The sequence below is a fragment of the Carcharodon carcharias genome, chromosome 25, assembly GCF_017639515.1.
Source record: "Carcharodon carcharias isolate sCarCar2 chromosome 25, sCarCar2.pri, whole genome shotgun sequence".
Lineage (NCBI taxonomy): Eukaryota > Metazoa > Chordata > Chondrichthyes > Lamniformes > Lamnidae > Carcharodon > Carcharodon carcharias.
Window position 1 is genome coordinate 19224039 of NC_054491.1, and position 24136 is coordinate 19248174.

The window sequence follows — 24136 nt, forward strand, 5'->3', positions numbered from 1 at the left end:
CCTGGAGCTGCAACCTGACCTGATACTGGAATGATGAGCAGCAAGACGTCCTGAAGGAGGGAATCTCACTCTGGGCTCACTCACACCTGATCCTACACCGCACAGGGATAAAACTGATGCAAAGGCACAACAGGTTCACACAGGTGTTAAAATTAAGAGGACCAATCTTAATTTTAATCTGAGTCACATCAAAGGTAATTCAGGGACCACAGATACACTACACTGGTTTCCTTGAGCAAAATATGGTTAATGTTGCTCAGCTGCTTATAAGGTCTCCCTGTTGACTTGGTACCTCCTCATTGTAGCCATCAGCATCATGTCGAACTATAACCTTTCCAACATTAGGTATCTCCACCTCAGAGATCTGGGTACCAGTGCTTTCAGGCTGCTGTTCTTGCTCTCTGGCTGGCTCATGCTCAGACTCAGGCTCAGGCACAGGCTCAGTCTTCTCTTCAGTTTCCCTGGTTTCCTGCTCTGTATCTGACTAGCTCAGCCAACAGCGGGGGAAGAGCAGAAAGGAAAGTAGATGGAAGGGAGGGAGGGAGGGAAGAGGAGGAAAAGAAGATAGAAGCAGGTAAGAATGATGATCAGGTTAAGCAGGACAGAGTGCACCTGTTAATACCTGTGTAAAATACAAACACGCCCCATGAGCAGGAGTAAGTGCATTGTGTTTAGGCACAATTCTGTTGCAGTCGTTACAGGAATAGTAATCCAGAGGCCTGAACTAATGATCTGGAGACAGGAATTCAAATCCCACCATGGCAGTTTGTGAATTTATTCAAAGTAATGGTGACCATGAAGTTAGTAAAAATCCAACCGGTTCACTAAAGTCCCTTTAGGGGAGGAAGTCTGCCATCCTTACCTGGTGTGGCCTATTTGTGACTCCAGACCCACAGCAATGTCACTGACTCTTAACTGCCCTCTGAAATAGCTGAGCAAACCACTCAGTTGTACCAAAGGCACTACAAAAAGCTAGGATCCAAATGGACTTCAGCAGTTCAAGGCTCACCAAACCTTCTTCAAGAAATTAGGGAATAAATGGTGGATTTGGCAGCAATGTCCCCATCCCCAATAAGAAAAAATTGTATGTGGATGTTAGATGGGGAATAGATTAGATTCAAATATGTTGCTCTTACCGTCTCGCTCACACTAAGGGCCGACACCAGGACAGGACTGTGAAGGGATACGGTGCCAAAGTACAGGTTGAAGAAAAGAAGGAACCATTTCTTTGAGCAGAGGAGTGAAATTTACAACCTAAATGAAACTGCCAAAAGACGTTTCTTGGAAATGAACTACATGATCAGCTAGGCGTGGCTCAACATCCACATCACTCCTCACTTCAGTCAGACCTTGCCTCAGTTCCTCCACTCGCTCATTTATCCCTGTTTAACTGGCCCCAAACACAAATTAAACATATCTTAAATGATGGTTCATGTGGATGTGAAATCCTGTTCAACTATGACTCCCCTGTACAAGGCAAGTTCAGTGTCCTGTGATTCTGACCTCCCCCATGTACACCCACCAAAACTTTGCCAATGCACTGCATTAAGCCTTGCCTGGTATTTATATAAATCCTGGTCACATTCCTCAGAAATACCTCAAGCTACTTCTCATACAATTGCTTTTTATTTTTAATTGCAATGAATGCCTCTGGACAGGCAAGTCTCACAGCCCACTTGCCCAGGTTGTTTATTAGACAAATGACCAGTTAATCAATTTCCAGCAGTGCTGCACGAGAGGAGAATCCTGACCAGGACACCAGGAGAAGCTTCCGCTCCATTTCCATTGTGGTCATGTGAACTTGAAAGTCTGCCTGAACCACGAGAACTTCTCAGCTGAAGGACAACATTTCTGACAATGCAGCGTTCCCTTTGTAGTGCAGCAGCTGACTGAATTACTTCAAAACACAGTCACATGGTTCTTAGGATAATAGAGCACAGGTTGATATACAAACATGTGCTGCAGCCATTTTGCACAAAGCAAGATCCCACAGACAGCAACAAGTTCTACGGCCAGTTGATCTGTTTCTTGCTTTGGGAGGAATATTAGTCAGGATACTGGGAGAAATCTTCCAATAATGCAGTAGAATCTTTGCTACCGTTCTCTACCAGAGGAACAGCTCTTCAGCTTAACATATTGTCTAAAGGATTGGTGGATCAGTCCATTATGGTGCCCATGGACATTCTCTTCATAAAATTATTTTTTAAAAAAGTAAAATCACCATACTATCAAAACCTGATAGTGCTTCCAAAAATAACTTAGTATTTCCCCTCCAAGCATAGAGATTGGGGAGTCCACCTAAAATCGCTAAAAGCCATTTTGTACAAAAAGCAATCAAAAAGGCTAAGAACATGTTTTCCTTTATCTCAAGGGACTGGAATATCAAGGAAACCAGACATGGTTGGAAGGTTTGCAGTTTTGATTTACCAGGATAATATCTGGACTCCAAGAATTCAATTAAAAAGAAAGATGACACAAAATAGGGTTATATTCCATGGAATCGAGAAGGTTAAGGGGCAATTTGATCAAAAGTTTCAAGATATCAAGTGAAACAGATAGGGTAGAGCAAAAGAAACTACTAGCTGGGGTTTCTATGACTAGGAGGCATAGCCAAAAAATTACAGCCAAACATTTCAGGAGTGACATTAGGAAAATATTCTACGTTCAAAGGGTGCTAGAAGTTAGGAACTCTTCCGCAAATAGCAATTCATGCCAGGTCAAGTGTTGATTTTAAATCTGAGATTGATATATTTTAGTTTACCAATATGGAAGTGTCATATCAGCTATGATCTCATTGACTGGTGAAACAGGTTCAAGGGGCTAAATGGCACTGTCCTGTTGCTATGCTCACGCCTAAACTGCTTAAGACTGCACTTGTATTTTTCTATTAAAACCTTTACAGTGTGGCAGATGCTAAGGAAATGGCCATGTACAACTCAGGCTCTCTCACCTCCTTCAAAGCAGCTTCTGCACCAGCGTTCTCATAAGAGGTTGCAGCTTTCTCAATAGCCTGGGCGGTCTGCTCCTTCACCATGACAGCATGCTTGGCAGAAGCAGAGCATGCATTCTGCTGGCAGGCTACAGTCTCTTCTGTGGGGCACAGAACAAAATAAAAATTGGGAGAGAATATCACTGGGCCTTACATACAGTAATGCAGCAATAACTGATTTGTCAAAAGAGTGTTAAGGATTTGAGTCATTTTGGTTGAAAATTTTAATTCCGAGCCTTAAGATTTCAGTTATATAAAACAAAACAAGATATATCAGAATTAAGGAACACATTTATTAGCATTTGGAAAGAATTTGATGTGTACTTACATATAATATTAACGTGTTCTTCCTCTCCAAAGTCTTGACATCCATTCTAAGGCTAACATTATTAGAAATTTGAGAGATGCACAGGAAAGCTCGACATTTTGCATTATAAAGAAAAATAGTTTTGATCTGTGTTCCTGGTCAGTAATGTCCTCCAGCCCTACAAGCCTCTGAGATCTCTGCATTCCTTGCCCCTTGCACGTCTCTGATTTTCATCACTCACCATCGTCGGTCATGCCTTCAACAACTGGATTAGTATTCCAGATACCCAGGTAATGCTCTGGGGGTCCGGGTTCGAATCCCACCACGGCAGATGGTGGAATTTGAATTCAGTAAAAATCTGGAATTAAAGTCATTGTTGTAAACACCCATCTGATCCACTGATGTCCTTTAGGGAAGGAAATCTGCCATCCTTACCTGGTCCTACATGTGATTCCAAATCCACAGCAATATGGCTGAGTCCTAAATGGCGTAGGAAGCCACTCAGTTTCAAGGGTAATTAGGGATGGACAATAAATGCTGGCCTCCTTAAAACTACCTCAACAATCAAACTTTTGGTCACCTGTCCTAAAATTTCCTTATGTGGTGCAGTGTTTTTTTCTGACAACAAACAGGACCACTAAAGTCTATTTAAAAAGAATCACAGCAAACAGTACTCATGACTGAAACTGTAGCAATTTCTCTTGATAAAAGCATAGTGACTTCTCCAGCAAAGGATAATGCCAATCCCAGTCGCTTACAGCAATGTGGTTTTCAGGTGCAATTGATAATATAGGATATATGTATACTCATAAATATATGTATATATTATGCAAATAATATAGCATTTAATATAATAAAACAAGGCACTTCACAGGAGCACAATAAAACCAAATACAACATTGAGCAACATAAGGAGACCATAAGTCAGATGACCAAAAGAGGTAGGTTTTAAGAATGCCTTAAAGGAAGAAAGTGAGATAGAGAGGTGGAGAAGTGTCAGGAGGGAATTCCAGAGCTTAGGATCTATGCAACTGAAGGCACAGCCATGAAAGGTGAATTAAAGTAGGGAATGCTCAAGAGGCCAGAAATAGATGAATGCACATACTTCAGATGGGTCTGGAGGAAATTGGATAGTGTGGGGCAAGATCTTGGAGGGATTTGAAAACAGGATGAGAATTTTAAGACCAAGACGAGACTTGACTGGGAGCCAGGGTAGGTCAGTGAGCAAAGGGGTGATAAGTGAACAGCACTTGGTACAAGTTAGAAAATGGGCAGCAGGATTTTGAATGACCTCACGCTCACAGATTAGAATGCGAGACCTACATGTGAGTTGGAATAGTGGAGTCTAGAGCTAACAAAGGCTTGAATGAGGCAGGAAATAAGCTGAGGCAGGTGCGAACATGGGTATTGGCACAGAAGTAGAAACAGGTGGTCTTAATGAAGGCACCAATATGTGGCACCAGTAGCTCATCTCTGGGTCAAATCTAACACTAATGTTGCCAAGAGTCTGATGGGGAAAATACTCAATTATCTCCCTTATGGCTGGGAATACTGGTGTCACCATACGTAGAGAAGTATTAATGCTGACTGAAATTATAGTTTTGTAGTCTGATGAACAACCTATCTCCCAGTTTCCAAGCTCACTCTTGCTAGTGCAACCTTCCTTTCTGTACCTCCACTTTATGGTCATTACACTGCTTCTTGAAGCTATTCTTTTCAGTTCAGAGCTTAAATTCATCCAGCTCCTTGCTGCCATCTCAAGATAGGTCAGGAAATGCACCACCTCAGCATCCTGCTCACGCTCAAGCTCAGTTTCCTCAATGTCCTCTCCATTACTTCGGCCTCTGTAATACCGTCCACCTCACATCTCCCCGCCTGCCACAGAAACTCCAGTCCATGCTTTTCTCCCCTCAAGATTTAACTTCCCCTGTCAACACTACGACCCACACTCCCTCCAATACTCTCCAAACCCATTCCAAAATTTCTGTCCTGGTTTTCAAAATCCCTTCCCCACCTGACCTTGGTGATGTCCTGTCTTCAGCCCCTGATGGCCACTCTGCTCCTCCAGTTGCTCTCCTCTCCATCAGTGCTCATTCAGCTATTGCATCCCTTCTAGAATTCTCTTCCCAGATCCCCCTGCCTTACTACCTTACTGTCCACTTCCAAAAAACATCTCTTCAGTTTTCCTCTTTGCCTCAGGCATCTTCCTGCGTCTGAGGAGCCCTCCCTTAATGCAAGACACTGTTTCAAGCTCCAATTAGCCATGTGCTTCTGCAATCAAGACATACAAACTCATTCTTTCCCTTTACCTCAGAATTATGGATCGCCTTTTCTCCTTCAGTCTTCCAATCTTCCGGTTGGTTTTCAGAGCTTAGTAAAATCTAATCATTATTCCTTTATTTTAGTTTCTCTCCTGCTCTTTTCAAAATGGGTAATAGAACAACGCAGCGCAGGAGGTGGTCCATCATGCCTGCACCAGCTTTTTGAAAGAACTATCCAATTAATCCCACTTCTCTGCTCTTTCCCCACAACTCTGAAAACTTTCCTCCAAGTATTTATCTAATTTCCGTTTGAAAGTTACTATTCAACCGGTCTCTGCTGCTTTTTCAGGGGTAGTGTTTTCTAAATCATAACTTGTGCACAAAAGAAAATTCTCATTTCCCCTACTTCCTTTCCAACTGCCTTAAATCTGTATTTTTTGATTAGTGATCCTCCCACCACTGGAAACATTTTCTTACTGTATACCGCTTCACAACACCATATAATTTGGATGAACTCCATTAAATCTCCCCATAACCCTCTCTGCTCTAAAGAGAGAAATCTAGCTTCAATTTCCTACACATAACTGAGTTAATCGTCCCTGGTACAATTCTAGTAAACCTCCTCTGCACCCTCTCCAAGGCCTTGACATCCATCCTATGGTGTGACACTGTTCACGTCCTGCTCTGTAGCCCGTACCCTTTCACCTTGATTACCTCGATACAAAGACAAATACCTTCTTTAAGAGCGACCACAGGCTCCTGAACCTCTGCTGTGGGGACAAGTTCCTTTTGCGGGATCTTTCGAACCTGCTCCTCATTCCACTCATCGAGTTCTTGCATAAAGTGCTGGTTGTCTTCACGAACATACTGCCTGAGTTCAGGAGGCAGGGCATGGATGGCTTTCAAAATCTGTCCAGTTTCCACATCTGTGTCCTCTGTAATTTGGATAAAACAAATTATTTTTCAGCATGTGGACTAAAAAAAAGGGTAAGAACATTTCAACTGGATTGCGTCCTTGGTCAAACCAGAGGTTGGCCACTTAGGATTGAGATGAGGAGAAATTTCTTCACTCAGAGGGAATCCTTAGAACTCCACATCCCCAAGGCCTGTCAGTGCTCAATTTTTAAATCTATTAAAGACTGAGATTGACAAAATTTTTGACACTATAGAAATCGTTGCACATGGAGGATAAGGGGGGGAAAGTGGAGTTGATCGAGAAGATCAGCCATGATCTTATTGAATGGTTCAGTAGGTTCGAGGTTTGAATGACCAACTCCCACTCCTATTTCTGATGCTCTTGTAAACATGAAATCCTCACAAATGCCAACCCTTCATAGGTTTCTCATGAGTACTCTCTTAAGGATGGCAACTTCCGCAGCTACTTTGCCAATTTTAAACTAATTTCAACTATTAAACCATCAATGTGGTGCGAGTGACACACTTGAAAACAGGTAATGTGCCATCACATGTCTACACCAAGGTGGATGTGTTTTGATGGTTTTGACAGAGCAAGGAATCTTGGGGAGCGTATCAGGAAATATCCTGCTCTTCTTCAAATAGTTCAATGGACCACTAATTCACCAGGCATATGGTGGTTAGTTCAAGACAATGGGGCACTGAATTGAAATGCTTAAGGGTGCTTAATGTCTCCAGTGGAAATTGATCCAAAGGGATTTTCAGCTAATGAGAATCTTCCACCATAACAACTTGCATTTATATAGCACCTTTAATGTAGGAAACATTCAAGGTGCTTCACAAGATCATCAAAAGGCTAGGAATCGTGTGACAGGTGACTCATCTCCTGACTCCCCAAAGCCTATCCACCATCAACAAGGCACAAGTCAGGAGTGTGCTGGAATACTCCCCACTTGCCTGGATGAGTGCAGCTCCCACATCACTCAAGAAGCTGGACGCTGTCCAGAACAAAGCAGCCCGCTTGATTGGCACCACATTCACAAACATTCACTCCCTCCACCACCAATGCACAGTAGCAGCAGTGTGTACCATCTACAAGATGCACTGCAGGAATTCACCAAGTCTCCTTAGACAGCACCTTCCAAACCCACGATCACTATCACCTAGAAGGACAAGAGCAGCAGATAGATAGGAACACCACCACCTGGAAGTTCCCTTCCAAGTCACTCACCATCCTGACTTGGAAATACATCGCCGTTGCTTCACTGTTGCCTGGTCAAAATCCTGGAACTTCCTCCCTAACAGCACTATGGGTGTACCTACACCACATGGACTGCAGCGGTTCAAGAAGGCAGCTCACCAACACCTTCTCAAGGGCAACTAGAGATGCAATAAATGTTAGCAGAGGGAGGGAAGGAGGGGGAGAGAGAGGGAGAGGGGTTGACAAGCAGACAGCTTTACGATGGGAATTCCAGAGTTTAGAGTCTAGGCAGCTGAAGGTATGGCCATCAATGGTGGGGTAACTAAATTAGTGATGCGCAAGAGACCAGAATTGGAGAAATGCAGATATTTCAGAGTGTTGAAGGGATGAAGGAGGTCAGAGTGATCAGGAGACATGGAAGGTTTTAAAGACAAGGATGTGAATTTTAAAATAGAGGTGTTGCTGGACTGAGGGCCAATCTAGGTCAGCAAGCTACAGTTATAGTGGCAATGACTGTTCACCTGGATAAGCATAATTAGCAAAAGAGACATAGAAGAGTGGAATGGCCCATCTTTTACCTCCAATGAGTTGTGGTAAATTATCATCGATGTACATCAGACAGTATGCGCTGGCATTCCGCGACCCTCCATATGAATCTCGCTGCAGCTCTTCCCATGATGATTCTGCTACTGAGACATCGTTGTACTTGAGCCACATGTTCTGGCTGTGGTCATAGATGTATGCCCAATAATGGCCAGCTGAAGCCTGACCTTCATGCACAAGCACTGCGTGAAGTCGATAAGGAACCTAATTGACAGACAAAGAGGCGTCACTTCATTCTAAAGCAAAAAGTCCAAAAGCCCATCAGCAGAGAAACAATTAACACCACAGAAATTAGACCCTGATGTACCATGCTCGCTCAGCCATCTCCATAGTTACCAACAGTGCATTATATTTGACCCCAAAATCTTTTCCCAATTTAGTGGAATAAATAGCTCTGGAATAATTAGCTCTGTGCTATGGCTAAGTTAGGGTTAACCATTTTACAATATCAAGTGGAATGAACTGAATTGAATCAAGACTGACATCTTTGATGGTGGCGTCCTCAGGAGGAAGCCAAGGGGCACCATGCTGATCGGCACGTCTGGCTTAAATGGTTCCAAATGCTTCAGGCCTTGTCTTTGGTACTCACGAGAATTGGGGTGCTCATGGAACCTCCTCCTTCTTCTGTTAGTTGCTTAACTATTGCTCAACCACTATTGCAACTAACTAGTTGCTTAACCACCACTACTGTTTGCAACTTGACCTGACAGTGCCCTTGAGCTATCACAGCTCCAGCTGAGACTAGCTGATTCAGCAAGGATTAAGGGATTTGAATCCAGGAACTGCCAAGCCTGGATGGGTCATTTTAACATCACATTGTTACCATATGCATAGGGTCAAAAGAGGAGCTCAATGTCTAGTTTTTTTTCACCTGAGGTGCTGATTGCTACATGTACCTGAGAAGCAAATTGTGACTTTGGTCATTACCTGACACATTAAGCTGTCCATATACATCTGTTCAATTGACTGTGTGATCTGTGAGATGCTGTCCTTTAGATCTTCAAATAAAAAAAGTACAAGCAAATTAAAAGGGTGGTTGGGTGAGGTAGAGTTGCAACTCTCAAAGTCAACCTTAGATATGTGGTTCTAATGAAGATCATCAACCTGAAATGTTAACTCTGTTTCTTTCTGCAGAGGCTGCCTGAACTGCTGAGCATGTCCAGCATTTTCTGTTGTTATTTCAAGTTTCCAGCATCTGAAGTATTTCACTTTGATATCGGGTTACCATGCATCTAACTCACTATTCCTTTCAGGCCAGTCACAGAGATTTCTGCTTAGGTCTCAGTCTGATTACCTGCAATATCACGCTCAACCTCCGCCCTCCAACGCTGAAGGCAGCTCTCAAAGAATTTGAGCTCTTCTGCTGTGATGTGTCGGGGTGCAGGGTGTGCCGGCATTTCCATGGGAGGCCTGGTCTGGGTGAAAGGCTTGTGCACAGTTGCACGTTGTGGTTGGGGTGTGCTCGGGGGACTTGCAGTTTCAGGGGCCTCGGCAATCGGCGATTCTGAAGGGCTTAAGAGAAAATGAACTACCGTCATGAGCATATATGTGTTAACAGGCTTAATGCTACTAAATTCAGTTCTGGATGGGTGCAGATGCAACAACGCTCAAGAAGCTTGACAGCATCCAAGAGAAAGCAGGTTGCTGAATTGGCAACCCTCAACTCGACAGAATTACCTGATTTGCATCGCTGATGCCACATTAGTGTTAGGATGAGGTCTTGGTGCCGGCATTGGTTGTGTGCCCACAATATCCTGAGTGGGGGGCACACATGATGGTTTAGTCTTGGTAAACTCCCAGACATATTGTAGCATGTCTGCCAAGGGGTAACGTTCAGGGCCAGATCCATAATTCATATACCTAAAATAGAGGACAAAAATAGAAAAAATATCAATTCCTTTACATAGAATTTACTGGCCATTTGGTCCAACTGGTCCATGATACTGCTATACTCCACACAAACTATCTCACACCGTACCTTCATCTTACCCTATTAACATAACTTTTAATCCCTTTTTCCCCCTCACTTACTTTTCCACCTTCCCCTTGAATGCATCTATGCTATTTGTCTCAACTATTCCCTGGGGTTGCAATTGTCACATTCCAACCACTAGCTTTGGTAAAGAAATTTATCCTGAATTCTGCATTAGATTTATTAGTGACTGTTAAATATTTATGACCCCCCGTTTCGGATTACCTCACATGAAAATATTTCTCCACATCTATTGTAACAAACCCTTCCATAATTTTAACCCTCACTTCAGGTATTATTACTGATTTATTACCAAGACACTGGCAAAGAACATAAGAGAAAAGGTATTTTTCTCTAAGATGATAAATGCCGAGTTTTGCTTTGCATCCTACAGCTTTTCAATGATGCTAATTTTAGGAAGGATATCAAGGCTTTAAAGAGGATAGAAAGACGTTTTACTAGAAAGGAAATAGAGATAAGGGGCTTCAATTATGTGCAGAGGTTAGAGAAGCTGGTATTGTTCTCTTTCGAGCAGAGAATGTTAAGGGCAGAGTTAATAGAGATGTTCAAAATTATGAAGTGTTTTGACAGAGCAAATAAGGTAAAATTGTTTCTGCTGGCAGGAGGGTCAGTAAACAGAGAACACAGATTGATGATAATTGGCAAAACAAGCAGGGAAGATATTGTTTAAAACGCAAACTGTTATGGAACATGAATGCACTACCTAAAAGGGCGTTGGAAATAGATTCAAAAGTAACTTTCAAAAAGGTAATGAAATGAATTTATCTGTGAGGGGCAGAGAATTGACTGGCATAAAACGGTAACTGGATGCACAATAGAGAAGGAAAAAAAATGCTGGGCTATGCAGGAAGAACAGTAAAACAAATTGCATTTCACTTTCAAAGATCCACCACAGACATGATGGGTTGAATGGCCTCACTCTTTGCTTTGAGATTCTTAAGTTAAAATACTAGAAGACTGAACATATAAATTCCCTTGTCCAAGGCAAGGTGAATCTTCCCAGATTGCTCAAACTCTCTAATAGACACACAATATTTTCAGTGATTTCTCAGTTCATGCATGCTGCACATTGGTGTCGTTTATCATTATGTCATTTCAAAAAGAGAAGTGCAGAACATTTTTAGGATCGTGTAGAGGAAATCTGAGCAGCGGAATGGAAAAGATCCTCCTCATTATTTGCATAAAGTGTGCTCTCAATCCCAGACAGGTTAACTCCCAAATAAAATATCTTCTGCTCCGTCCCAATAGTTTAAAAACTGCTGTACACATGTTCAATGCCTAAGTTGATATTTCACTACCAACTGTCTTAACTGAGGTCTAAACCACCTTTTGTTTCTCTAACTTCTCACATCATTGCTCCCTTCTGCATCTATCATTTAATCAGTTTATATCCTCTACCTGATCACAAACCATTCATTCTCTCCTCAACCCTTTGTCAGACTTTGTGCTTCCTTATAAGCCACTCCTTCCATAACAGCATCTGGTTTTTACAAGCTGAAATGTCAAATCATACTTTGCTGTTACCATAGGCTGCATGACCTGCTGAGTATTTCCAGCACTGTCTTGAATTTCCAGCTTCTGCAGTACTTTGCTCTTGTTAAAACTGAGTATGTTGGTTAATACCACCATTAAAGTAATTTGAGAGGCATATCGACTGAAAGCGTGAAGTGTCCATACTCCAGCATTAGCAGCTGTAACTTCTAGCTTGATCAGCTTTAATCCTAACTGCACTTCTATTCCTCACTTCAACCACTGCCAAGGTCTGATCAAGTGTCCCTGGCCTACTGGCCTAAGCAAAGAGCCTGTCTCTTTCTCCTTTCAGATGTTAATGGGTTGGTTATATATATATCCAACATTTTCTGTTCTTATTCCAGACTCTGGGCAAAATTTGCAACTTAGCATGGGTGGTAGGGGAGGGGAGTTAATTTTCTGGGACAATTGGAACTTCAATGGAGAGAATGATAGATTATTATTTATCAATGGTATTAAGGGGTATGGAGTTAAGGATGAAAAATGGAGCCGAGTTGGAGATTAACCACGGTCTAATAGAATGGCACAATAGGCCCGAGGTGCTGAATGGCCAACTCCTGTAATTGTATATCCTAAGCCAAGCTAACTTTAGCATGCTCCCACCATACTAGTGCTCATGCTATTGTGGTGCAGTTGCCTCCCTAATCACTGAATGAAAGAGACAGCAGACAGGAACTTAACACAAACAAATTCACCAGTCAGCAACGAAAATTAAATCCCCATTTGTGCCAAGAGTTGTAACCAATGGATGTTGGGTTAGGTTAGGAAGGATATCAAGGTCTTTGAGAGGGTACGGAAGAGATTTACTAGAATGGTGCCAAGGAAGAGGGACTTTGCCAAGGAAGAGGGACTTTGGTAATGTGGAGACACTGGGGTTGTTCTCCTTAGAGTAGAGGAAATTAAGAGGAGATTTGATAGAGGTGTTTAAAATCATGAATGGTTTTGAAAAAGTAAATCAGGAGATACTTTCACAAGGGTGAGTAGCCTGAGAAAATAGATTTAAAGTGAATTGCATAAGAATCAGGGGCGAAATGGGGAAACAAAGTTTTATTTTTAAAACAGCGAGATGTTGTGATCTGGAATGCACTGCCTGAATGGGCGGTTGAAACAGATTCAATAGTAACAAAAACAATATTAGATAAATACTTGAAGGGGAAAACATTACAAATAGCAAGGGAGTGGAATTAATTTGATAAATCTCCCAAAGAGCCAGCACAGACACAATGGACTAAACAGCTTCCTTCTACACTGCATCCATGGCAATAGTCGTTTGGTAGTACAGAAATTCAGTATTGCTGAAAAAAGAAACATGCTGAAGCTTTTAAGTCTTGCACTCATCAGGACACTTCACAAGAATATCAATATAAGGGGAAAACAACAATTTATATTGTATGAGAAGAGACTGCTGATTGGCTGATAAGTGACATTGCCATGCACCAGTGACGGTGACTGACAGTTAACTGCCAAGCATTGTTTGAAATTTAAACCAAGCAGCTTGATCATGATTGGTCAAGGCATTGCCTTGAGGAATAAGTCAGTGAATGGCTGTCACTTATTTTGATTAGCTGAAACAGACATAATGTGTGTACACCTTCTTTCTGTCTGCAAAGAACAAGGCCCTGTGTGTTAATACATGTAGCTTCCAGTACACACAAATGTACCACACCGTGAGTCCAACTGACAATCTTAAATTGATTGTCAGCGAAATTCTTAGCACACTGAGGATTATTTAGCAAATGTTGTCCAATCGCGGAATCACATCTAAAGTTGGACACAGTTTTGAAAGCATGGTTTGCTGGGTACGGTCTGTACCCTGCTCATTGCGAACAGAAGCTGGAACATGCTGTTTGATACGATCTGCCAGTCTTTGGGATGTACAGCCAACATACCTAGCATCAGCCAACATACCTAGCATCAGACTTGATGCTGAAATAGGTGTATCAAAGGCATCCTGCAGGATAATGGCTACCCTGATCAGATCATTTCGCGCTGTATATCACACAAACTCATGAATGGGCCTAAAGCCGTCATTTTTGGCCCTGATAAAGTGCCCACTCTACCTCAGATTACCCTGGAAGTACAGGGTATCTCAAAAAATTTGAGGAATAGGTGAAGCTAGTTGTTTCACGCTGCTATTATGCAGTAGCAACCCAAGTGATATTCATCTCTAACAGGATGCTGCCATCAAGCCAAATCACACAAATGAGTAATGTGGTATATGAATTTCAGTGCCAGTGTGATGCTAGATATGTTGGTTGTATGTCCCAAAAACTGGCAGATCACATCAAACAGCATGTCCCAGCTGCTGTTCACAAAGGGCAGGGTACAGACTGTACCCAACCAGCCGGTGCTTGCAAAACTCAAAACACAGAATCTAACATTAGATGTAATTATACAGTTAGACAACATTTGCTAAATAATCCTCAGTGTGGTAAGAATTACGCTGACAACCAATCTAAGATTGCCAGTCAGGTTCACAGTGTGGCGCATCTGCATGTACTGGAAACTACATATATGAATGCACAGGGCCCTGTTCTTTGCAGACAGCAAGAACATGTACACACATTGTGTCTGTTCTAGCTAAACAAAATAAGTGACAGCCATTTGCTGACTCATTCCTTAGGGAAATGCCTTGACCAATCAGGGTCAAGTTGCCTGGTTTAAATTGCAAACAATGCTTGGCAGTTAACTGTCAGTCACCATTACTGGTGCATTCTCCACAGCTAAGCCACTTGCCAAACAATCAGCACTCTCTTCACATGCTGTATAAATTGTTGTGTTCCCTTATATTGATATTCTTGAAGTGTCCTGATAAATGAAAGACAAAAAACTTAGGCATGTCTCTTTTTTCAGCAATACTCTATGATAATATGAAATCATTTCACTTCAGACCATTAGTACTGTAAGTCAAAGAACTTTTTTATCCCATTAGGCGAAGCTGATACAAACTCAGGTCTGAGTGGTGAACGCAACTACATCACTTTCTGCCTGATTGAGTGGCAGAGAGAAGCCAGTACCTCTCCAGTCGCTGCTGTAGGACAGTTGACTGATCCTTCAGCCTCTTCACCTCCTCCCTTCTGCTGCGTGTAAGTTCCTTGTTCTTGTGTAGATACCTGCGCATACATAACCAAGAGGTGATTACTGTACAATTAAGACCTGATTTAGTGTCAAATGGCTAACTCTTGAATAAGTGAAATACAGCCACCAGCTGTATGCAGCTTATCTTTCTTTCACCCGTAGGCTGTATGCATTACTGGCCTTTCACAACTTAAGGATTTTCCAAAGCGCTTCAGAGACAATGAATTACTAATGACCGTCATTGTTGTAATGTAGTAAAACATAGGAGCCAATTGGTACAACAAGGTTTCACAAATAGCAAGGAAGTAATAGCCAGGTAAACCGTATGAGTGCTGTTGGTTGATGGATAAAAATTGGCCAGGATACTGGCAGAATGATCCTGCCCTTTTAAAAAAAAGTGGCATGAGATCTTTAAATCTATGAGAGTCCAGATGGGCTGCAGTTTAATGTGTCATCTGAAATACAGGGCAGTATGCCCTCAGCATGGCATTGCATGCGAGTCTAGATTACACACACACAATTCTGGGGACAGCCTTAAGCTCACAACCTTCTGGCTCAGGGTTCAAGAGAGAAAAATTAAAACAATTTAAAATGTGTCCACTGGATTCACACTTTGAAGTAACCTTCAATTTCTTCAATAGTGTGAAGGTCTCACTTCATCGCCAAGGGTACAAGTAACAGCAACAAGAGGATAGATAATTCAACCTCACATCTGTTCACTTTTCAGACAAGAAAGTTGAGTTTAGTAGATCTAGATAAAGTCCAAGAACAAATGTGAAATTGGGAAACAAATTCAGATCTCCATTAGCCCGTCAAAATTTGGGATTTAATATGTGGTCATTTTAATGCAAGTTCTGTTAATGCAATGCACAATGTCCAAACACAGTGGACTGGAGTGAGGAGAGGCTCGCTATGGTGAACCATTCCAAAGTTAAGCCTTACAAGTCTCCAGTTTACCCAGGAGGACCTCAGATCACCTGTGCTAGCCAATTCCAAAGACTACAATTAAATCTCCTAACTGCACTAAACAACCACCCTATCTTTTGCAATGTTTCCCACATTCCAGAAGCAACAACAGTTCTAAAAATAAAATTATTCCATTGGCTGCAAAGCACATTGGCATTTGCCGAGGTTGTGAAAGGCGCTAGTCTTTGCAGCCTTTGCAAGTCTTTGCTTCCTTATAACTGCAGTTGTAAGTCGATCTACAACATCAGACAATTGACCCTATACAGAAGATCCTCTTAAGAGATTTGCAAGTTATCCAAACTATGTTTAAAATTTCATTGATTCCCTATAATATGTTTTCCATTGCCCACCAGATTGACTCACCTGTCCATATAAATGATGTGAGGAAATTCCAGTTTCTTGTGAATTTTTTCTGGTCTACCCAGAGACTGATTAAACTCAAATCTAGAGAGTTCAAAAGTCAATACGGGAGGTAGTTTTGTAAACCAGTTCTAGAAAAGAAATGGGCAGAATTAAATATATGAGAGAGTTTAAAGTTCACCACTCATTGTTAACTTCATACACAGTGAGATAGGAAGTACTTACGTAATTCACAGATTCAGCTGGAAGCTAAGAAAAAAAAACAGCTTGCATATTGATAATGTTCCTCATCATATCTTTTTAACTTGACTCTAGTAACTCTTATACAGGCAAATCTGCAACCACAAACAGTAGCGTGATGCATGATCAGTTATTGGCCTAGAAATTCAGGCATTGATTTGTGGGTGTGTGTGGGGAGAGGGAAGGCAGAGGCAAGGTACAATCCCTGCACCCCCTCATCCCAAATATTGGGCCCCAGACCTCAATTCTATGAAGACAAGGTTTTGGCATAATAACAGAAGCATTGGTGTATTCCGGATCTTGCCTTTCAGGTATCATAAAGGAATCTTTGATGCAGATTTCCTAAGTTGGTTAGGCGTCTCTCTTTTTCTCTCAGCTAGGTGCGATGGAGATACAGGGACAAGTCCAGTAAGAATTTGGAGGAATATACACATGAGCTGCTGGCCATTTCTCATGCTCAGCACACAACATAAAGACAGCTTACCTCTTGACCAGATGTGACCGACTGATCTGAGTGCAGTGTCTCTATCTCCCCAACCACCATGGCTCCTTCCAGGCACTCGTGGAGATCGTTGAAACCATTAACCTGCAGAGGATACTGTCCGAATGTTTCAATGTTAGAGAACATTTTGCCTGTAAAAGTAGCAGAGAAAGATAAAGAATCTCAGCTTGTTTCACATGTTGCACCTGTTTACAATGGCATGACGCAGCCCAATATTCAGGAACAATCTGTTCACGTTTTGTCAGGAATACAGTGAGTGTTTTCATTCACATCAGATGTAACTAGCATTAAGAACAAAGTGAAAAGGTTATAAATGAGCGCTCGTTGGAACTGAGATCAGTCAACTTTCTGCTGTCTGGAGGATTTAGATCTTAGATAATATGATGAGCTTTCTGTAGAGTCAAAAGTATGGTAGTATAGTGTGTATATTATTGTACTAATGATATAGAGACACAAGTTCAAATAACACCATGGCAGTTGTGGAAACTAAACTCAGTTAATTAAATAAATCTAAAATAAAAAGTGACCATGTAGATTGTTGTAACTGACAATCTGGTTCACTAATGTCCTTTGGGGAAGGAAATCTACCATCCTTACCTGGTCTGGTCTTTAGGTGACTCCAGGCCGACAGCAACATGGTTAACTCTTAACTACCTTCTGAAATGGTCTAGCAAGCCAGCCAGCTAAATTCAAGAAGGTGGCTCTTCTCCAACTTCCCGAGGGCAAATAGGGACAGGCAATCAATACTGGCCTTGCCAATGATGCCCACATCCCACGACAATTAAAAAAATTCATCAGCCCATCAGGGATGAATTGATAATCAAACTCCCAACAGTCAAAAGACAAGTTGCCAACCCGTCCCCCTAATTATGAGCAATTTCTAGCGATATGACAGAAATAATAAGCACAAATAATCTTAGATGAGTTAATGAAGCTGTGTTGACAAATCACAGCATGAGTTTTGTACCGTCATGAATGCCTTCAGCCAAGAACGTTCCATAGAAGAGTTCCACCATTGGATTTTGTGACTTTTTGTGTGAATTTCTGCAGCATATCAAAGACAATGAATATTTTAATCACATTGATCAGCCTCTTTTTAATAGTTAATTGAGATGAAAGACAAAATATATGAAGTGCCACATAATAAACTTGTTAGAAAAATTGAAACCCATGGGATTAAAGAGGCAGGGATCGCAGGGCTACATAATTGGCTAAGAGGCAAAGAGTAGGCATGGATGGTTGATTTTCTAGACTGGAGCTAAGTTAATAGTGGCATTCCCCAGGGCAGTGTTGGTGATAGAATTGGGGAAACAGTTTTAAAGGAATTACTACCCAATACTATGGAGGAGCTGAACAAAGATCAGTGGAGGTACAAATCATGCAGCCAGAGGAAATTTGCATCACTTTTTCCAATAACTTGAAATTATTACAAGAACATGATAATGATAATGCCTGTTTTTGTATTTTTAAAGTATCAAATATAATTGCTAGTTGATGCAGAACATGATGTCTGCTGCAGGAAACGATGCGCCCTATGGAGTTCCTTCAGATGGAATTGCCCTTCAAGTACAGTGAACTGAACTTACTTCATATTTGCTACCATCTGGAACGCATCCTCCAACCAGTCCAGGAGTTTGTGAGTAAACTCACTCACATCCTGGTTAAAAAGAAAGAGAACAATGTAGGCAATATTAAGAGGTTTGTTCAAATAAATCCAGCTCTTAAATAACAACAGAAAATGCTGGAAAAAGGAGTCATACGGACTCAAAATGTCGACTGTTCCTCTCTCACAGATGCTGCCAGGTGTGCTCAGTTTTTCCAGCATTTTGTTTTATTTCAGATTTCCAGCATCCACAATATTTTGCTTTTATGATAAATACAGCTCTTAATCTGGTCTCGTTGTTCCCAATTTCAGATACGCTAACCCCACAGTTTTCACCTTTAACATAAATCTAAGGTAGGACCTTGGGTTAATGTCTCATCTGAAGGTTGATACCTCCGAAAAAGCAGCATTGCCTGCGCTAAAATGCTAGCCTAGGTTATGTGCTCAAACCCTGGCATGAGGTTCAAACTGAACTTTTTAACCCGTAGAAGTAATGCCCATAAAGTAATGCCAACAGACTCAAGCTGACAAGGGTCTAGATCTAAGAGTCCATTTACAGTCCTAGAACCAACTTCCCAATGTCTGGTATTGATTGAGAGGAAGTTAACACAGGCTCTTAAATTGCAACAGAACAGCATGAAGAAAGGGGCATGACCTCCAACCAAAGAGAGACCATCACTGACATTGCAGCACTTCTACAATACTGCATTTTTGTATTTATTTATGTTATGTAGTGAAACACCTAGTATTGTTTCAGAGGTTTGAGTGCTATCAAACTGGCCAAGCAAATGCAAAAATCTTTCAAACTTCACTCAGGAAATCCTTCCATAAGGTGAAATGGATCTGAAATCATTTCCTATAGTTTCAGTTTTGCTGTGCCTATCAGTGTGGCTGTAATAGATGAAGTTACTTGAAATATTTGAAATGCAAAGAAACAAATATGCAATAAATGGAACAAAATGTATGGTAAAATGTGAAATATTTAGTATATTCTATACCAGTTGAGTGACCTACATTCATTTGCCATTCTATCAGACATTAAGTCAGGCCAGAGTTAAAAATGACACTATAATGTCTATGATATCAACATATGAAACAGAAAGATGGGTTAATGTATATAAGATTCTGAGGGAGGTTGACAGGGTAGATGCTAAAAGGATGTCTCCTCTTGTGGGGGAATCTAGAACTAGGGGGCACAATTAAAAACAAGAGGCCTCCAATTTAAGGTAGAGATGAGGAGGTTTTTTCCTTCTCTCAGATGGTGGCTAGTGTTTGAAATTCTCTTCCCCAGCAAGCTGTGGAGGCTGAGTCACTGAGTATATGCAAGGCTGACTTAGACAGATTTTTGACTTACAAGAGCATCAAGGGTTATGGTGGTGGTGGTGGTGGTGGTGGTGGTGGTGGTGGGGGGGGGGGGGGGGGGGGGGTGGGGGGGGGGGCTGCTGTTGGTGGTGTGTGTGTGTGTGTGGCTGGCAGGAAAGTGGAATTAAGGCCACAATCAGGTCAGGCAGGATATTATTGAATGGCAGAGCAGGCTCAAGGTGCCGAATGGCCTACTCCTGCTCCCATTTCTTATGATCTTATTTGCCACTCATCAGAAATTCTTGCAACTCTGCAACTAAACCCTTAACTTATGATTCTCTTCCACATGTTGACCAACCTAGAGCATAATTCTAGAATTTTTCACTGTTTTAACATTTAAGGCTTTATGTTTAAATCCCTCAGTCAAGTTGCACACCTCTATTGATTGTTAGAATTTCTATACTAGTTTGGGCGTAATGAGTGATTCTCAGACCCACCTGCTGTGCTTCGCTTGATCTAAATGCGTCCTTAAGGAGATCTACTGCATTTGATGGATCAATGTATTTCCGCTTGGAGGCAACCATCAAGGCAAACAGGCACCGCAGTTCTTGCATAAATGCCAAGTTTCGTTGCTCCTGTTCAATGGATAGCACAATAAGAAGTTGCAAATGACAATTAATATATTCAATGCAACTGGTTGATGCCAGTGATTACGCACCGCTCATGCTTCCTCCCATCTTATTTCACCTCACTCTATCAGCATAACCTACTAATCCTTTCTCACTCAGGTGTTTAGCTAGCTTCCCCTTAAATACATCTATGCTATCTGCCTCCATTTTCGAATTCTCACCACTCTCTCGAGTTTTCCCAAATCTTCTATTAGACTTATTAATGATATCTTACATTTATGACCCCTAAAATTGGACCCCTCGACAAGTGGAAACATTTGCAATGTTTATCCTATTGAAATGAACCCTACCTAATTTGAAAAGTCTCTATTTGGTCACCTCTCAGCCTGCTTGGTCTTTTCTGATAGTTATAAAATTTCAATTCTGGGGTCATCCTTGTAAATCTTTTTTTTTGCACCTTTGGGCCATTTCAGTGATGAACTTACAGCATGACTTCTGCAGCTTTCATGTGGATTTTCTGGCACTGTGTAGTTCAGCACTAGCCGTCGAAATTCAGGTAGTTGGAATAAGGACTAAAATCAAAATATACAAAAGAGTTAAAGCACTATGCAAACTCAACTGAACCCGAAACTGTTCTCTGCAAATTCCAAACAGCCTCTCCCAAAGGTGCACAACAGAAATTAGCTTCTGTCACACAGAATCCAACTGGACTTGTTCCACAGTTTACAGACACATCATTGCCCCATCAGTTAATCACGAAATAATCCTCATGATATTTTCAATGCTCAAAATTTTACTAAAGATGCCCACAGAATAAACATAGGAGCAATGGCACTTGGCAGCATTTCCATCACAGTCTGATGAGTTATTAAGTCTTTGGAGAAAAACCCAGGATATAATGTAATACTTTAATTTCACTGCTTGCTATTGTTATCGCTAGTTCTAGTGAAGGCACACCTGTAACAACACAGGAATTGCGCAGTGAAAAAAAGACCAAGGTTCATTTAGTTCACCTTCTACAACCCTGATCATTGCATGATAATGGACTAATTAGAGATATTAGCCTGGGTACTAGGAGAAATCCCTATCTCCTCTGTGAAATAGTGCCATGGGATCTTTCACACCCACCCATAAGGGCAGACCACGCTACCCATTCAGCCACAGCTGACACAAGCCATCCAGAAACAGCTAGAATAATGCTGACAAACACAAAAACCTGACAATAGCACAGCCTTGGGGAGAGCTATGCCACTCTCAGCTTTGAGTTATGCAGCAGTAAATACATACCATCACTGAATTAACAACAAAGGGAGGTACTTGCAAACTCAAAAGTCATTGCTTGAAATCTTTTAGCTTTGGGGAAAACAAGCATTATGTGCTATTTCTCCTGCTGTCCTATCGTAATGTCAAAAGCGAGAACCATTGCTCATCATCACTGATCATGTTACTTCACTGAGTTGAGCAGGTAAACACAGGGCGTGCTGTGTGACTTTATGTCACACAGGCCAGTAATGTCCCAGATTCAGTTGCTAGTCCATTCTGAATTAGGCAATCTGTGCTTCTGTGCCTGTGCTACAAATGATCTCAGTATCCCTTCGAGTGAGGCCTTACGCTCACTGATCCACTACAACTCCCGGTCCAATGACATTCCCAAAATTCTCATCCAGTGTTTCAGATCTCCCTCCATGGCCTTGCCTCTCTCTATATCTGTAATATCCTTCAGCTCTTCGACTCTCAAGAAACTCGGAGTTCCCCCAAATCTGGACAATTGCACATCCCCTACAGTCATCGCTCAACCATTGGCACCTGTTACTTTTGTTGCTTAGGTCCTAAGCTCTAGAATTCCCTCTCTAAAGCTCCCTGCCTCTCTTCACTCCTCCTTTTAAAACCAAATCATTAACCAAGGTTTTGGTCACCTATCCCAAGATTAGCTTGGCTCAGTGTCAAAGCTGTCCATTAAAGCCCCTATTGTTAGCTGTATTTTAATTGAATTGAATTAATATGAAGAGCTTTAATTGGGGTTTCACTTGAGCACATATAAATAAAACTTATTGAAACTCTAGTATCATTGAGCTAGGAAGTGTATGCTTGTCATGTTTCACTCTATAAATAAATGCAAGGCTGAACGAGGAGTGGCTCCAGTACTATCCTTCACCAACTGGCATTCCAGATTAAAACATCTGTAAAGTGGCTTGGGAAATTTTACAACATTAAAATTAATCTTGAAATGTGTGTTGTAATATGCAGGGTTCCTGTTTCTGATTGATATCCAGTGCCTTGTACAGGAAATGCTCATGCATATGTATTAGATAATGACAAAAATCAAAGTTGGTTTTGATGTTCCCCAACAGACAGATAACCCACTGGCTATCACTGTATAGATTCACTGGTCATGTAGGAGAAATGGCTCAGGGGCCATCACTATCTGTAGAACTGCATCCATTCAAGAGAAGGTAGGCTTGGGGAGAAAAGCCACAGGAGGATTAAAAAACACAGGAGAGCCAAAGGATGCAACCAGAAACTAAGTGAGGGCGGGAGGGAGATCCAGACTAATTCCAAATTGAAGCGCAGAGTTGAGAGGGCACCAAACAATTATGTTGGAGGAGGGGTGAAGAGGCATTTGGGTGATTTTTTCCCATCTCCGCAGACCTTCACATCTTGTGTCCAGCTGCCCATTCTTCCCTCCAACCCCCCACTCAATTATTGCACCTACTTAAAGGCACACTTCATTTATAACAATTAAGGTAGGATTTTGTCACAACAGGATGGAAAAGAAATCTCTCCATAAAGGGAATAAGGTTGACGACAATTCCTTTCAAAGATGTATTTCTCATACCATTTATTGAAAAATTAAGTTCTCTTGAGTTTTAAACCACTGCATTTTTAAATGGGGATGTGATTGTATCTACAGATCTCAGCTGACCCCTTTTCACCTGTTTATCTCTTACTAAGATCAGACTGTTAGCTCATCTGTTCTGATGAACAACACAAGATAGCAAGTCTGCCTCAGCACATTAACAGCCATCTGATACCAACCTACCAACGATAACTGTGGTAAGCACTCAACGTGAATTATGTGCTCAATGCCAAGTTAAAACTTACATTAGATGTCTAGATGTCTTGATTCTGCAGCCAATTTGGCTGGAGCTCAGGGAATGAATCATAACAAGGATTAGATTCCCAGTGAAAAAGCCATTTAAATGATCTCTCCGTATGCTACACTGCCATCCTGTTAGTAGACTTGAGCAGAAGGTACCATAAAACCCAGAACGTGCACTGACAATAGTGTGGATCTTCTAAAAAATCTGGTGCTTCCATTTGTGCACATTTGTAAAAATGTATTCATGCAGTAGTGCTCCTAAAGGTTTCAGTCAGAGAATCTAGTCAACACTTCACACTCCCACCAGTATGTGGGTATGATTTTCCGTGGGGCTATTGAGACAAAAGTTGACCAAAAGAGCTCAGATCAGACTATGGCAAAATGTTACTGGACCAAAGAACAAACTTTGAAAATAATGAGAAAAAGGACAGAATAGGATGTGACCCTTTACAAAGGATAGAGAAGTTTCTCCTCAATTCCTTATTGGATTTACTGGACAATCTTAATATTCATGGCCTCTAGGTTCAGACTTGCTCACAAGTGAAAACATTTTTTCG

The 24136-nt window shown here is 41.5% G+C and overlaps 1 protein-coding gene across 3 annotated transcripts in view; it reads right to left on the minus strand.

Moving 5' to 3' along the window:
* usp28 (ubiquitin specific peptidase 28) overlaps positions 1-24136 on the minus strand; it is a 67077-nt gene that overhangs the window by 12984 nt on the left and 29957 nt on the right. For 2 of the 3 annotated variants that reach the window (XM_041174253.1, XM_041174252.1), the window contains exons 6-18: positions 20965-21051; positions 20348-20485; positions 18532-18602; positions 17913-17989; positions 16928-17076; positions 16207-16334; positions 14817-14912; positions 9954-10136; positions 9571-9788; positions 9204-9274; positions 8252-8480; positions 6292-6492; positions 2951-3090 (exon numbers count right to left, since the gene is read on the minus strand). In XM_041174253.1, coding sequence (XP_041030187.1) covers positions 2951-3090; positions 6292-6492; positions 8252-8480; positions 9204-9274; positions 9571-9788; positions 9954-10136; positions 14817-14912; positions 16207-16334; positions 16928-17076; positions 17913-17989; positions 18532-18602; positions 20348-20485; positions 20965-21051 — 1788 coding nt within the window. Of the gene's footprint in view, positions 1-292; positions 485-2950; positions 3091-6291; positions 6493-8251; positions 8481-9203; positions 9275-9570; positions 9789-9953; positions 10137-14816; positions 14913-16206; positions 16335-16927; positions 17077-17912; positions 17990-18531; positions 18603-20347; positions 20486-20964; positions 21052-24136 lie in introns of all 3 variants that reach the window. The other variant, XM_041174250.1, reaches the window with a different exon arrangement.